General features: G+C 33.9%; 1 protein-coding gene across 3 annotated transcripts; it reads left to right on the top strand.

Annotated features, from left to right (window-relative positions):
- Positions 1–4,531: 4,531 nt before the first annotated feature.
- LOC133291801 (phospholipase D delta) lies at positions 4,532–15,265 on the top strand. Of its 3 annotated transcripts, XM_061490134.1 has the most exons (11): positions 4,532–5,681; positions 5,774–5,890; positions 6,394–6,588; positions 7,745–7,946; positions 7,992–8,050; positions 8,175–8,243; positions 8,429–8,576; positions 9,037–9,185; positions 9,629–9,781; positions 10,742–10,942; positions 14,786–15,265. In XM_061490134.1, the coding sequence occupies exons 1-11, from the start codon at positions 4,734–4,736 to the stop codon at positions 15,080–15,082; spliced, it is 2,538 nt and encodes an 845-aa protein (XP_061346118.1). In that variant the 5' UTR covers positions 4,532–4,733; the 3' UTR covers positions 15,083–15,265. The 3 variants fall into 3 exon arrangements, with proteins under 3 accessions (XP_061346118.1, XP_061346116.1, XP_061346117.1); XM_061490132.1 differs by having other exon boundaries at positions 7,745–8,050; XM_061490133.1 differs by having other exon boundaries at positions 5,774–5,908; positions 7,745–8,050.
- The last annotated feature ends 1,661 nt before the right edge of the window (positions 15,266–16,926 follow it).

The raw sequence follows: 16,926 nt of genomic DNA, 5'->3' as shown, positions 1-16,926 counted from the left end.
CAGATTTGGCTAAATTCCTAAACCAAAATTGGTGTCCCTGAAACGTTGATATGCAGATCTTCAGCAGGACTTTCCCTTCGACCTGTGCTAGATAAATAAATGGGATTCGAAAAAAATTATGTAGGCTTGGTTCAGAGTTTCACTTTGGTTTTCTTTTGGTCCATTAGTATAGATTACAGACTTACAGGTATGCTTACGAAGATTTTCATGGAAAAAATCCATCTCTTTTTGAAAGAAAATAATTTGCATGGATAAAGTTTATGTGCGCATCACCATTTTCTCATCCGTTTAATATGCATGGATAGGCAAGTGGTAATAAGCAATTTATGTGTAGCAATGTTATTTGGTACTTAGTTCTTAGTATGAAATATATTGCGAATACTTCACAATTAATCATGATTAGAGAGAATTTTTTTTGATAAATAAATAGATAACCGACAAAATATAATAATTTATTTTTTCTTTTATCTTTCTGAATGTTCTTTCGCAAAAATATATTTAATATTATTTAATTCTTTTTTTATGAATGTCTCATCTTATATAGTTCATGTCGTTATGAATTATGAATGGTAATAAAGTAGTTTGATATTTATTTACATATACTTTTTAAGAATAAGATATTATGCTTATATTTTTTAACCAATTTAATTACCATTTAGATTAATTTTAGATCCAACACTTTTCTATAAATTGTATTAATTTTTTTTTCTCTATCTTCATTCTCTTCGGTCTCTCAAGGCTTCTCATGCGATTTGAGAGAAGCGACGTCAGGGACTCCACTTGAGATCAAAGGATTTGTTTTTATTTATAAATGGGTAGGACATTTGTCACTGTTTGTGCTAATTACCAAACAAAACTATTCAACTTGGTAATATGCACATTCCACCATTTACCTTATATTTGTTCTTTCTAAAGACCACATCTAGAATTAAATTCCTACCTTGTCTAACTTGCCATTCGATATGTAACCAAGCAAAAATGATCATGGGTAGAAAAAATTCTTCTTTATAAACAAGCAACCAAACAATATTATCAGGACAATGGTTATCCCCTTTTGTACAAAGAGCGCTTTTTGGAATTGATATCCCCAATGAGTTAATAAATGGGTGAAACACTTCTATGAACTACCTAATACCAAAGTCTTGTTTTTATGACTACTCATTAAAAGTGTTGTTTTTCACTTTGTAAATAATCTAAGGTTCCACAAGTGATGATAGAAAGGTAAAGTTGGACACAAAAAAACAAATTATATACATTGATTAACATGTCAAATACAAAGTTTGAGCGGCTAAAATTGGCCCTCATATTATTACATTATTAGAATGGGGCAAGTTTGATGAATACTTTCTTCTCATATTTTGACAATTTCATCAACATAGTAAAGAAAATATAAGAAACTCTTTTTTCTGAGATCTACTTGAATACTGCCATTTCTTGTTTTCACAGTTTGAAAGCTCAGCAGCAGCTCTTGCTGCAATGCTTGCATCCTTGATCTTGCTCACATAATTTCCCTCACCAGCGACTCTCACAGTAACCTGCATTGGATGGAACCAATAATTAGTATAGAATATAATGAGACTTTAACACAAATTGATGAAACAAACCATTTGCATGGCTTAAATAACAAGGTCACCAACATACTAACGAAACATGTAGATCGAGCGATAAGCTTGGCTTACAAACCCAGAATATAGATCTCACTATTTGAATGAGTTGCAAGGCTTAGAACCCTTCTAAAAAAAACGTTGTAATTGTCATAAACTGCACAATACCAAAGAAGCAAGTAAACGCAGAAACTGAGTTTGGTTGAGTATTTTTTCAAAAAAAATACTTGCATCAAAATCCAACCAGACCATCGTAAGCAGGAACCAAAGAGATAAATACCACCCAAGTTCCAGTTTGTCCCTTGGCTTCCCCAAACAAAGACAAGAATTGTTCCTGATTCTCCCTACCAAGTGTGAAATTCAATATTGATATATTTTCTCTTAACCAAGTACTTAGGCTCAAAAGTATTCAACCCGCCTCCTAATCAAATAGCTCGCTAGCCCAAGCCCAACCAACCTCTCATACCACGAGGGTTTAGGAGGAGCCCATGACAGGGAACTACCATTAATGGATTAAGCTAAGCCAATCATACCAAGTGGGTCCGACATCATGTCTAACTTAAAACTTTAAGACATTGAGTTCATGGGTCCTACTTCACTTAGCACATTATCAACAAATATGTGATTCATTACGCTTGAATAACCCAAATAATGCAAAATATGGAATATAAATAGTAGGTCCCTTGTAAAAGGTAATGACTGAAGCTCTTAGAAAAAAAAATATGTAAATATTTCATTTGAGTCTTTTAAAATAGTTATAAAAAAATAATCTTTCATGAAAATAACTTCAACTCTACAACTTGATGCCAAAAGAGGAAATCAATAATATTATTTGGAATGCCTTACCAAGCAAAATGTTGAAAAGCACATCCCAACATGCTTCCATGGAACTATAACTTTTATTGTAAGTTGAGTTGCATAAATTGTAGAGCTAATCTAAACTCTTTAAAGACAATTTACCAATCCATCACACAATCCAATCCTTCTGCCTTCACACGTAAATCATGAATAAAATAACAACTTTATCCCAAACATGGTACAAGCCATGAAATTGACCATCCATTTGCAATTGGATCACTTGATTTTATCGGCAAAATTATGGGGTGTTTAGTAAATGAGAAATTTTTTTTTTACCTAGTAATCACAATTATTGGGAAAATGAATTTTCCGTTAAAAAAAAAATTTATTTGATAAACCGAAATATTATCAAAAAATTATAGGCAAATTAGCATTTTACTGGCAAATTTAGAATATCACCCTTTGGATGGTATTCTCATGTGGTATTCTTAGTTTAATTTACATATAAAATACATTTCCATGCAATTTTTTTTCAAACCCATATCAAATATGATCTCTTTTGAATCTCATCCCCACTTTCCTAGGTAAAATTCTCCTACCAAAGTGAAGCACTTAGGGCATGTTTAGTGCATAGTATAGAATAAGGCCTGATAGTATAAGGTCTGATTGTATAAGACTTGATTGAATTTTAATACTATCCAGTGTTTGGTACGGTATTGTATAAAATAATATATTGTATAAGATAATATCATCTAGTATTTGGTAATGCACTGTGTAATACTATATAGGATAAAAATAATTTTTTAATAACAATATCCTTAAATAAAGAATTTATATAATTCTTCAAAAAATATCATATGATATTAATTTTTATAAAAATTTATTGATCAGTGTGTTCAACATATAAATTAATTTTTATAAAAATAAAAATATTCAATATTTTAAAAATTAATATATTGAAAAATTAATTTTTATTCTAATATATTAATATTAAAATAATATTTTTTTTTTAGAATTACACTAATCAACAATATTAATACATCAACTTCTTATCAGGCCTTATCTCCCCTTTAGGCCGGATTAACTTATACATCGTTTTGATGTATTAGGAAATCCTGCTGTATAAGCTTATACTATACTATGGTCACACCAAACAATTGAAAAAGTCATAATATATAGTATAAGCTTATACTATCAGACCTTATATGTCACACCAAACAGGCACTTTGATAACAATTTAAAAAAAAAAAGTGTTTCGCCAAATTTAGTAAGTGTGCATTTAAAGTAAAAAAAAATTACAATCAAAATTTCAATGAAATTTAATAAATAAAATTATCTTTCTAAGACGATCCACGGGTGAAAGTGGCTTTTACTAAATAATCATTTATGAGAGAGACACGATTTCTTCATAAAGTAACCCAATTCCATGGTAGGACACACGACTGTGGGGCCTTTTTAGCCGTTGGGTGTGGATATGCGAGACCTATTGACACAATCTCATTACTAACCGCACCAAGAACGTGGATGAGGATGTTAGTTTCGTTTCATTTCAACCAATTACAACAACATAAACAGTGTTACTACAACATAATCAATAGTTTAATACCTAGAAAAATATTCAAACAATTTATTACTCGTGTCCATTCCGTTGGACGTTGGCGTTTCCCTTCTGCGTAACGGTACAATAGAAAATGGATCTTATATTATAATCATATAAAAATAAATTAATGATTATTAATTTGTTATTATTTGTTTCAATATTTTTTTATTATACTAATTCATCTTTGTATAGTAATAATTTTTTATATATTCATATCATATTTTTTTTTTTTAGCATGAGATAATCTAGATCATCCCTGTATCATATCTCTTCATCGCAATTCACGTATTAAAAAAGAAAAATAATTTTCTTATTTTATAAAAAAAAATTATCTCATCATCTCATATAATAAATAAAAATTATAAGTGAAACCACGAAGAAAGAAAGATGAGATACACCCCTTTTGTACATAATACAATTTGTTTCTCTTATAAACCCTTAAAAAAATGGTCATAAAAAAAAAAAAAAAAAACATGAGAATGAGGGAATCCTGTGAAGCCCGCCAGCTAGGTGCACAGAGTGACACCCATGCTGTGTCTCTGAAACAACAACACAAGCAAGCAAAGAAAACTCCAAAACCATAAACCACTTTCTCCTTCAAACTCCCACTTGATCTGATTCCATTTTTTTTTTCTTCCATTCGAAGCCATACCAATTTACCAAACCAAATCTAACTTTCTATTTTAAGTCTACACTCGCCCGCACGGGAACGCACCTCTGTGGTTCTTCCCATGGCGGACACCGACGGTGATGGCAATGGCGTCTTCTATCTTCACGGTGACCTTGACTTGAAAATCATCGAGGCTCGCAGGTTGCCTAACATGGACCTCGTCTCCGAGCGTTTCCGCCGTTGCATCACCGCCTGCGACACTATCAAATTCCACTCCTCCGACACCGAACCTTCCGCCTCCACGGACAGGAGCGGCCGCCGAACCCACCACCGCAGAAAGATTATCACCAGCGACCCGTACGTCACCGTTTCGGTGCCGCAGTCAACCGTGGCACGCACGCGCGTGCTCAAGAATGCGCAGAACCCTCGCTGGGACGAGCGCTTCAATATCCCCCTGGCGCACCCGGTCGATGATTTGGAATTCCGCGTCAAAGACGACGACATTTTCGGTGCCCAGACAATTGGCACTGTTAAGATTCCGGCACAGGATATTGCCGCTGGCAAGATGATTTCCGGCTGGTTCCCGGTAATTGGCCCCTCCGGTAAGCCGCCAAAGCCGGAAACCGCGCTACACATTGAGATGTTGTTCACATCGGTGAACGATAACCCGCTTTACCGGCTAGGCATTGCGGCGGATCCCGAACACAGGGGCGTGAGACACACGTATTTTCCGTTGAGGAAGGGAAGCTCGGTGAGGTTGTACCAAGATGCACATTGTCACGATGAGACAGTACCGGAGATTCAGCTCGATGGTGGAAAAGTTTATAGGCAGGAAAAGTGCTGGGAAGATATCTGTTATGCTATATCTGAGGCTCATCACATGGTGTATCTCGTGGGTTGGTCAATTTATCACAAGGTGAAGCTTGTTAGGGAGCCAACTAAGCCTTTGCCAAGAGGTGGAGATTTGACGCTTGGTGAGTTGCTTAAGTACAAGTCTGAAGAAGGGGTGAGAGTTTTGTTGCTTGTTTGGGATGATAAGACTTCACACGATAAGTTCTTCTTCAAGACGGTGAGGTCTCTTTGTCCTATGCATATAGTTTCTTATTCTTTGCTTTTGTGATAATTTCAGTTAGTTGCTAATTGGTGTTTTTTTTTGTGCAGGCCGGTGTGATGCAGACTCATGATGAGGAAACGAGGAAGTTTTTTAAACATTCTTCTGTTATGTGTGTTCTAGCACCTCGCTACGCTAGCAGCAAGTTGAGCTTCTTGAAGCAACAGGCCAGTATTGTTATCACTGTCACTATCAACTGTCAAAATTCAGTAATCTAATTTTTGTTTTGAGTTTGGCGACCTGCAAATGATGACTTGCTGATGTCTGCATAATATAGTCAATTCTAGTTTCCTTATATTACTTCTTTTGCACTTTTGTGATCCGTGTTTTATTGTTGCCTAGACTTGATACATTATCCTGTATATTGTCAGGAGATAGGATTCTTTATGAGCTAATTTTCAGTGAAGTCAAATGTGTTATGCCCTGTGTTTTGTGGCCTAAGCTCTAAATCGTGGGTATGTTTTTTTGTAGATGCAAAATGGAACATAGGAAATAGATCTCCTCCTATGACTCTTTCTCTGTTTGAAGTTAACAAATACATGTCCGTTTATTCTGATTTTCCCCCCACCTCTCTGCTTGTAACATTATTATTCTTCATATTTGCTAAATGATCTCTTGTTTATTGAAAGTATTGGCGTAGTAAAGTTGCTTGTGATGTGGTATAATACAGGTTGTTGGAAACGTCTTCACACACCACCAAAAATGTGTTATTGTGGATACACAGGCTGCTGGAAATGACCGAAAGATAACTGCTTTTATAGGAGGTCTTGATCTATGCGATGGTCGCTATGACACACCTAAGCATCGACTTTTTCATGATCTTGACACTGTATTTTCTGGTGATTTCCACAATCCTACTTTTCCTGTAAGTTGTCAGCCCAATTAGACATTTTAATTTGTTAAGTGTTGAATTTATTTGTTCCATTTTGTCAGGACTCAGGACAGTCCTATTTAAACTATTTCAATAGAATCTTTTTTCGGATATTATCCATTATGTCTTCGTTAAACCCCTAAGTAACTGGATCGAAGGATTACACCTTTTAGAGTGTATGATAAGTTCTCTATTATCCATGATTTGGCCGCCACGTTTATCGCAGCTTCTGAATAGAATTTATATTATGTAATATTATTGATAATGTCTTAGTAAAACCCTTAGTTACGGAGTTGAATTGGACGGATACATCATTTGATTGTATGAAAAACGTTGTTTAAAGACTCATTATAGTCACCTAGTGTATTGAAGTTTTTCAAAGTAATTTATATTTTGTAATATTTTCTATAATGTCCTCGTAAAGCACCTATGCTATAGGATTGTAAGAGTTACACCATTCCTATCATTGGGTTTGTTATCATAACTTAAGACCCCCATCTCAATCTCCACCTACCCCAACCACTAACTGCTCTACCTGGATAAGAAAAAATTATTTTTCCATATGCGGCCACCAGGTGATGGATGCCTAGCCCACCGGAGTTCAGCTTGAATCTGTCTTGGCTCTCAGGTCAGCTTAGGTTATGCCTTCACAATAATCAAAACATTATTCCAAGTACTAGATTACATTTCTTAAGTGTCAAATTCTGAGTTGGAATTTTGTTTAGAGTAACCTAATTTTGTTATTTGCTTCCAAATAACATTCTACAACAATCTAAAATTTATTGGACTTGGTCTGATTATTAAATGCCAAGGAACCAATTGTAACTGTTAGCTCTAATTCATTTTGTTATTTTGTCCCTTGTGATCTTATTTGCATGACCAAGTTAAAGATTGGTACTAGTTTTTATTTTTGTAAGATAATGTCGTTCTCTTTATTGTAGATTGCATATCTGCGCATTATTGAGCGCGATAGCCAGTTAATAAATGTTTAGCTATCTTTATGTCATAGGCATTATGGTTTTGTTATTATGTTGTAATGCTTTGGATTTTCTTTTATTGATCCTTTTATTTTCAAAAAAAGAAAAAGTAAAAGAAAATTGATACATCATCTGAGTTTGCTCTTTACTCTTATGTATGCTGTTTGCGATAGTCTGGAACAAGGGCTCCTAGACAACCGTGGCATGATCTGCACTGCAGAATAGATGGACCTGCAGCATATGATGTTCTTTTGAATTTTGAGCAGCGATGGAGAAAAGCAACTAGGTGGAAAGAGTTTACAATTCTTTTCAAAAAATCTTCTCAGTGGCATGATGATTCTTTATTAAAAATCGAACGCATCTCATGGATATTAAGTCCTTCCCATCCTACCTCAAAGGCTAAAAATACAAATGTGCCAGGGGATGACCCTTTAGTATGGGTTTCTAATGAAGATGATCCTGAAAACTGGCATGTTCAGGTTAGACAACGCAAGTTTGGTTCTTAGCAAATATTACTTGCATTTTATTCTTTTTCGATTGTCGAGATTATTCATTTCATAACAGAGTTTTCCAACTCTTATTGGGGTACACTTGATTTTACAGATCTTTCGCTCCATTGACTCAGGATCCCTGAAAGGATTTCCCAAAAATGTTGATGTAGCTTTGTCTAAGGTTTATTAGCTGTGTTTTACTTCCCAGTTCATCCTATTGTATTTGTACAGAAAACTCAAAATATATGAACTTTAGTGAAATCTGTACTACTTGCTTGCAAAACGAACCTATATATTGAATCTATGATCAACTTGATTGATTTGAATCATATTTCACAATTTCTAATAACATATTTTTGGATGCAGAATCTTATTTGTTCTAAAAATTTGGTAATAGACAAAAGCATTCAAACAGGATACATTCAAGCGATCAGATCTGCTCAGCACTTCATTTATATTGAAAACCAATACTTTATCGGATCATCATATGCATGGCCGTCTTATAAAGATGCAGGTCAGGCTTAAAGTCATATTTTTAAAAGGCAAGATAGTTGTCTATATTTTTGTGAGATGGTTTTCCGTGTTCTGCAGTAAAAGACATTCTATTAAGTTTGAATACATTGATCTTAGGAAGAAAAAGGGGAATACATTTTATTTTTGAAATCTACATCCCTCTCAGAAATTGATCAAGTAGGAAAGGGTGGTTGTTGGTATGGCGTGAATTAGGTCCAAATCTGATTCAAGAAAAAATAATGTTATTATTTTTTTTGTAAGGAAGATCCCTTATCCTTCCAACTCTTTGTAATTTTCTTTTTATCTAAGAAACTTCTTCTTTTATTAACTTCTTGTTACCTTTTCTTAAAATGTACTTTCATGTTCCTTGGTTTGTACATCTTGTCGGCAAAAGAAAAAAGTGAATTTTTTTAGAAGATAATGAACAGAATTGTTAAGTCATTGTTGTCAACTGTGATCAGGGGCTGATAATCTCATCCCAATGGAATTGGCGCTGAAAATTGCTAATAAAATCAGAGCTAAGGAAAGATTTGCTGTTTATGTTGTTTTACCAATGTGGCCAGAAGGTGATCCTAAATCTGGGGCTATGCAAGAAATCCTCTTTTGGCAGGTATGTGATTAGCTAATGTATAAAGTTTATTAAGGAAATTTACAATATCTGAATATGAAGTCTAAGGACCCAGCTTCTCTGAAGTGAACTTTAGAGAGTACAGTGTAAGTAATTGCTGATGAGGAAATCAAGGGAGTGATTTCTCACAAATGCTGGTTTGTTGTTTGTGTGGTTGTATCTTATCTTAAACCATTTATTATTTTCATCAATGGTTACCAAACCTGCACTTTACTCTTTCAAGTGCACCTTCCACTTTAGATGATCTTTATGAAGTTTAAAACTTCAAAGATCAGAAAAGCAACAGAAAAAGCAGATATTTATTCTCAGTTCTAAGTTTTCTGTATACACTTTAGATGATCTTTCTGAAGATTAATGCTTGAAAGAATGGAAATGCAAAAAAAAAAGCAAATATTTATTCTCAGTTCTGCGTTTTCGGTATACAGGGCCAGACAATGCAAATGATGTATGATGTTGTTGCTAGAGAATTGAAATCAATGCAAATTACCGACGTGCACCCACAAGATTACCTCAACTTCTATTGCCTTGGTAATCGGGAAGACTTTGATGAAGAAACCTCAAGCTCCAATGGTGCACAGGTAATTTTTTTAAAAAAAATAACCATCTTGTTTATGGATTCTGCATATCATAATACTTTTCTTTTGAGGTTCTTTATAATGTTCATTAACACATTAAACTATACATGGTTGCTTTACGTTATAATTAGTTTTCTTCTCCTGTAGATGAGGAAATCTTCTTCATATTGATGACAATGATAGTAATTATTTTGTGCTGGTAATATCACAAATGAAAAGATGTATTCAGAAAGATGATTTTGTTTTGCTCTTAGCTTTGGATTATCTGTTGTCAAAAACATTATTTGGTGAACATATATTGGTGGCTTCTTCTAAGTCAGTATTGAATTTCATTTGTCATTTGAAATATAACAGTCTTAGTATAAAGCCTTGACCATTTTATGAGCAAACGGACTTAACACTACAGTCTTCTAGTTTATCTCCACATATTCCTTGGGCTCTAGATGAAAATAACGAGATGCATTTAATTTTTGTCGATGATCACCCAGCCTTAGTCTTCAGTTCTTCACTTAAATCTGCCCATACACGCTGTTAGCTTTTGCATTCACTATGTTTATGATGCGGTAGCCTTCACATATGCATTAATGCATATCTGGCAGTTCTTCAACGAGTTTGGCTACTATACTTATATTCCGTGATCAAGTAGTAAAAAAAAAAATTGTTGCTGGAATCCATATTTTGTCAATTGTACATTGTTCTAGTTATGGAAAGGAAGAGACGTTTGGTTGATAATATTTTTTTACTCCATTTTGATAGCTCTGAAATCGAGGATAGATTTTTCTTTGTTAGCATTTAGATTGTAGAAGATATTTTCCCAATTCATCCAACAGTTTTTTTCTCTGCCTCTATATGTCTGTGTATACAAGTTCTTATAATCTCTGAATTTTGTCTGACTTTTGAAATACTTGTCTTAGATAGTAGACACTGATCAAGAATAGGGTGTGAATGTATTTTTCTTGTCAGGTCTCTGGAGCATATAAATATCGCCGATTTATGATTTATGTGCATGCCAAGGGGATGATCGTTGATGATGAGTATGTTATAATTGGATCTGCTAATATAAACCAAAGATCTATGGCTGGTACTAAAGATACCGAGATAGCTATGGGTGCATATCAACCCCATCACACATGGTCTGCGAAGAAAAGACACCCACGTGGCCAGGTTTGTATTTCTCCATAAGCTATAATTCTTGCAGCAAATTTTCTAATTGGAAATCCCTTTTTTCCAGCCACAAATGATGTGACATTTCAACCAATGAGGTGACTGTTGTGTTCCTAGTTTCTTTCCCTTGAATTAACAGATAACAGAAGATAAATACTGCAACACATCCATACATTTAACAGAAGAAGTTCACTTCCAATACATACAATAGGTTAGACCTCTCCAAGCAGCACTCTCCTTTGCTAACTACCCTTACATAAACCAATAACTGACTTCCTTTCTAACTGAGGATTAATTTATCCTCTTATTACAATCCAATAACTGACCATAACTAACTAGTAAGAAACTGCCTATATAGGAACTGTCTACATAATATCCTAACCAACTGCTATTGCAGTTATTTATTTATGTCTTCTAGTATAAACCTTGAAGGATTTAGGACCTTGAATTTCCTTGAATGTATCAATACCTCCCGGTTGAAAAACAACCTTGTCCCCAAGGTTAAAATCTGGAAATTGATGCTGAATTGCAAGAATATCTTCCCAAGAAGCTTCCTCTGGAGGATGATAAAACCATTGAATCAAAACCTGCTTAGTAGGAAAACCATGGTCTTGAATAGTGCGAGAAGAAAGTCGAGATGCCTGTTTTTGATGAAGATCCAATGGGATGGATTTCCAGAGCAGAATTTTTTTTTAAGATGCAAGAAAGACCAGAATTAGAAAGGGTTAAACTTGCCTTTGTGAGTATGGAGGGTAGCATGGTTCATTGGTTTCGATTTTTGAAGAAAAAGAAACCCAATATGCAGTGGAACGATTTAACAAAAAAGATGATTTTGAGATATGGCGATCGTTCTCTGGGTAGTGTTTTTGAACAACTTTCCACCTTGCGTCAAGGAGGGCCAGTGATCAAATAAATTGAAGAATTTGAAATTCTGGTTTCACAAGTTACTGTTGATGAGGAAGAACCATTGCTGGGTTATTTTATTGGAGGGTTAAAACCAGAAATTCAATTCCGGGTAAGGATGCACAATCCAAAGGACATTACTCGTGCAATGGAACTCACTAAAGACGTGGAACTGGAATTTTGAGCTCCATCGTGGCTGGATTTTCTCATAGGGGCAGCGGGTCAAGATATTTTGGGTACAAATCCGGTTTCACTCAAAATGGGCTACCCTAATAACCCATCGAATGGGACAGGTACCAGCAGCAAAAACTTTGGGCCACGGCCCAACACAGGGTCCGAAAGTTTTCTCACACAAGAAGCCCGTAATTTAACTCAAATGACACCACCTGAAATCAAGTCATCATCGATGGCTTCATCTTCATCTTCCAATGCAAAATCTGCAACATTTTGGGAAGGAAGGGGATTTCGACAATTGCCATATGAGGAGTTTGTACATCGTAGGGAGGAAGGAAGGTGCTTTCATTATGGTCGTGCCTTTACTCCAGGACATCGTTGCGCTGCCAAAAGTTTGAGACTCACCATTTTTGTAAAGAACCATCTCAACCCAAAATCTTAAGGTGTTGGGTGAAGGCCTTTTTAATGATTTATATTATTCTCTAATACACCCCCTCACGCAAGAGTCCTTTGGGCTTGAAGCGTGAATATTGCACAGGCCTAATTTTTGGTTTACCTTTTATGCTTTTTATTTAATTTCACTTGAAAGTGGGGGGCGGTGAGGATCGAACTCGTGACCTTGTGGTCACTAAAGCTCTGATACCATGTAAAGAACCATCTCAACCCAAAACCTTAAGATGTTGGCTGAAGGCCTTTTTAATGATTTATATTATTCTCTAACAATTTTAGGTGAAGGTGAGACTGCCATGGAGTTTGATTGTGAGAATCATACGCAAAAATTTCAGGAACAATGTGTGGCTGAGGCAGTGGATGAAGGGAAACTACAATGGTTGGATTTATCCTTTTCCTCAGCTCACGGGTTAACTCCTTCTAAAACCATGAAATTGAAGGCTGAAATTTTGGGTGAATCAGTTTTGGTATTGATTGATAGTGAGCCGTCATAATTTTATCAATAACAAATTGGTTCAGAAACTTAAATTGTCAGTTTCTTCTACTTCTCATTTCACAGAGCGTCTTGGAGATGGACAAACAAGAGCTTCAACCGGTGTTTGTTCAGGATTATATTTAAGGTTGGGAAAATATCAATTGTTTGGAGATTTCTATGTCTTTGAACTGGGAAGAGTGGATATCATATTGGGAGTTGCTTGGTTAGAGACATTAGGGGACATTAAAATAAATTGGAGGACTTTACATATATGTCTTTTTCCAACGAAGGTCAGATTGTGCACATTCAAGGTGATCATAGTTTTTCTCATTCAATGCTGTCTTCTAGGGCTATTTCAAAGTTAACAGAAACTGATGCAGCTGCTTTAGTTTGGGTATATGCATCCTTAGACAAGGAATCAAATTTAACCGGAACCAATGAAACACTTAAACTCAGTCTTTCTCAATCGAATGAGTTGGAATCTCTTTTGACACAATTCTCTTCGGTGTTTACTAATCCGGATGGACTTCCTCCAAGCAGATCTGTTGATCATAAAATTCCTTTTAAAGAAGGTTCAGCCCCTATCAATGTGATACCTTATAGATACCCACACTTACAGAAAAATGAAATGGAGAAGCTGGTAGTTGAAATGCTTTCATCCGGGATTATCCGTCCTAGTAACAGTCCCTATTCTAGCCCACTGATTTTGGTTAAGAAAAAGGATGGGAGTTGGCGCTTTAGTGTAGACTATCGAGCTTTAAACAAAGTCACTGTGCCTGATAAATTTCCTTGTATGTATAAGTGACATTTGAACCGGATGACACTAATCAGTTGAAAATTACATATCTCATCTAAGATTACTATATTATTTTATAGATATATCAATTACTAAATGTTTCTGTACTTAACTAGCCCTGGAAATTAATCCCTTATCTCATACCATCAACCCACCCCATTTTAAGGCGGGTTGCCAGGTCAACCCGCTTAAAAATAGAATATTAATAAAAATATAAATATATTAATGTTAATCTTTTATTTCTAATCACTAACATCTAAATATTTCTCAAGTATAAACAAAGCATCAAGCAATAAGTTAAAGAACAAAGAATGATGTAAACCAATAATTTTATTTAACATAACTATACGAATAATATCTTAAGATTAATTAATATATTCAGTGTCATTATATAACAAAATAATGACATCAAACATGTAAATATTTGCAAATGAACACATCATTACATCCTTAAACTAGAATTTTATAAGCATAAATTTGATTTGTATAGATATTAGCATTTAAATCCAAAAACAAACTTAAGTTTCTTTTATTTTTTGTGTTAATCTAAATAAAAGTGAATAAAAAATAACATTTCCATTAATATAATAACATTATGAGACCCTAAAGAAAAGATTTTGTTTCACATAGCCATTTATATAGACCAATCAAGCCATAATGTAACATTTAATATATATATATTTTTTTAAAATTACATGGAGGTTGATCCGCGGGTTGACCTACCCCGCCCCACATATAGGTGGGTTGCTCGTGTTGGTGGGTTGAAATACACAACCCATGATACCCCGTTTTGCCAAGTTGACCCGATGGAATCAACCCGTTTTGCCAATGACTTCCTCTTAATTGCTAAATGATGTCGTGGATAATTAAGCAAATAAAATCCGTTGCTTGTTTGACTTTTCAACTATACCTTTTTGTGCTCTGTCTGTCAGGAGAACATTGATTACTGATTACTTGATGCCTTAATGGTGAACTTCTTATCTCTTATACATACCTTGTGATGATATATTCTATTCATTACAATCGATGGTTTTTGTTCCTGTAGATTTATGGTTACAGAATGTCACTTTGGAGAGAGCATCTTGGCATGTTAGATGAAACTTTTGAGGAACCAGGGAGATTGGAGTGTGTGCGTAAAGTGAATGCAATTGCAGACAATAATTGGAGACTATACACTTCCGAAGATTTCTCACTGCTGCAGGGACATATTCTTAAGTATCCTATACAGGTAGATTCCGATGGGAAGGTTAGCTCCCTACCTGAATGTGAGAATTTCCCAGATGCTGGCGGTAAGATATTGGGGAGTCAGTCCACAGCAATTCCAGATATCCTAACAACATAGTCTCTTTAAAGAATTCATGTTGATTGAGGATTTGTCAAGATTGTGATGTGTTGTTGCCTTTGTGTCTCCTCCTGGGAAAGAGGATAGAAAAAAGAAGTTTGAGTGAAGTGTTTAGTTTTCTGTACCTAAAATTGATTGTTCAAACCACTTGTAAATCTTTTACAGTGTGAATTCATATTTTGAAAGGATCACCAGTTCATAGATTCTTTGGGGTCCACTGTCGAGCCCTGTATTTGGTCATAGCTCTCAGAATAAAATGAAATTCTTTAACCCCTTTCCTTTGTTTTGTGGAATAGTTTTGAATCTATAATTGATTCTGTTTTTTTAGCAGAGTGAGATAAACATTTTGGAATACAGGGCTTGTGTGATTGTGTTTTGGTTTTTTTTTTTTTGTAATTTAAACTGTTTTCTAAAATAGTTAATGAAATAAGTGTTTACTATGTATTTTCTTTTTTTTGAAAGTTAAAAGTCAAAACATAAAAGAAAAACAATTCAAACATGTTCTGCTTTTTTTTTTTATAATGTCAAACATGTTCTTTAAATTTGATTTTAAAAATTAAAAAACAGTTATAATTTTTAGAATTATTTTACAGTACAGGTCTTATCAAATAAATTTTTTATTCTAAAAATTAAAAAATTATTTTTAAAAACAGAATTCAAAATAAGCACTTGTTTCCTCGATGACGATTTTTTTAGTGGAATTTTTTTTTATTTAGTCCGCGGAGGACTAGACCACAAACAATTATCAACTCTAAATAAAAAAGTATGGAATGAGTTAGGAGATGTTTGGTGGGGGCAAATTTATAATATTTATTCACACGAGTAGCATGATGGAACAGTCGAAAACAAGCAGGTTTTATTTTTTTGTTCGGTAGTCAATTAGGACACAATCTATTTGGCTTAAATATGCATGTTAAATAATAAGTCCGGTTTGACATTTTTTTTACAAAAATAAAAGGCTGACTATAAGTTTATTTTAGGTTACCAGACTTTTCAAGTCTTTTTTTGTTTTGTTTTGTAAACATGTATTTTTCTTTATTAAGAGAGAGTTATATTTATAATTTTTTTTCTTACAAATATTTTATGATTGTTGGATAAAAATAAAATCAACGGTTCTCATTTAATATTATTTTATAACCATTGATTTGATTTTGATCTAACAACTATAAAAAAATTGTAAAAGAAAAGTGATTGCAAATATACATTCTCCCAATTATTAATATAAATTTTTTTATTAACAAAATTTGAAGTAGAAGTCAAAATAAAAATACTTGAAAGTTAGTTATTAAAAAAAGTAATATGTTTAAGCATATAAACTAGGGTTTATTGTTTCTCTTTTCAATGTCACATGAGATAAATTTATTTCCAACAACCCTAAAACTAGGCCATTTTGAGGGTTTGGGGAATTAATAAATGATCTTTTGATAAAATTCATATAACAAAGAACAAATAAAATTCCTAAAACATCCTTTATTAATTTTTTCAATTCTCAAAACAATATCATTTTTGGATTGCTGGAGATAACTTTATCTGTTGGAGAAACTTTTCCCCCTTAAAATCAACAGATAACTTATAATATATATATGGGGAGGGACCTTTTGATTCCGTTGTAAGACTTAAAAGTCTTACTTCTCATCTAAACCGTTGATTTTCGTCCATCCAATAGTTGTTATTTATTTGAAATTAATGGTTAATTAATTAATATAACTCAATAAATTATAACCATTAGATGAATGTAAATCAACATTTAAGATGAGGAGTAAGACTTCTAAGTCTTGCACTGTAGTCAAAAGATACCTCCTATATATATATATATATATATATATATATATATATATATATAT

The sequence above is a fragment of the Gastrolobium bilobum genome, unplaced genomic scaffold (genome assembly GCF_033153095.1).
Source record: "Gastrolobium bilobum isolate Gb01-03AN ecotype WA unplaced genomic scaffold, APGP_CSIRO_Gbil_v1 utg1885, whole genome shotgun sequence".
Taxonomy (NCBI): domain Eukaryota; kingdom Viridiplantae; phylum Streptophyta; class Magnoliopsida; order Fabales; family Fabaceae; genus Gastrolobium; species Gastrolobium bilobum.
Note: the sequence above shows the minus strand (reverse complement) of the source record. Positions and strands in the feature narration are given on the sequence as shown.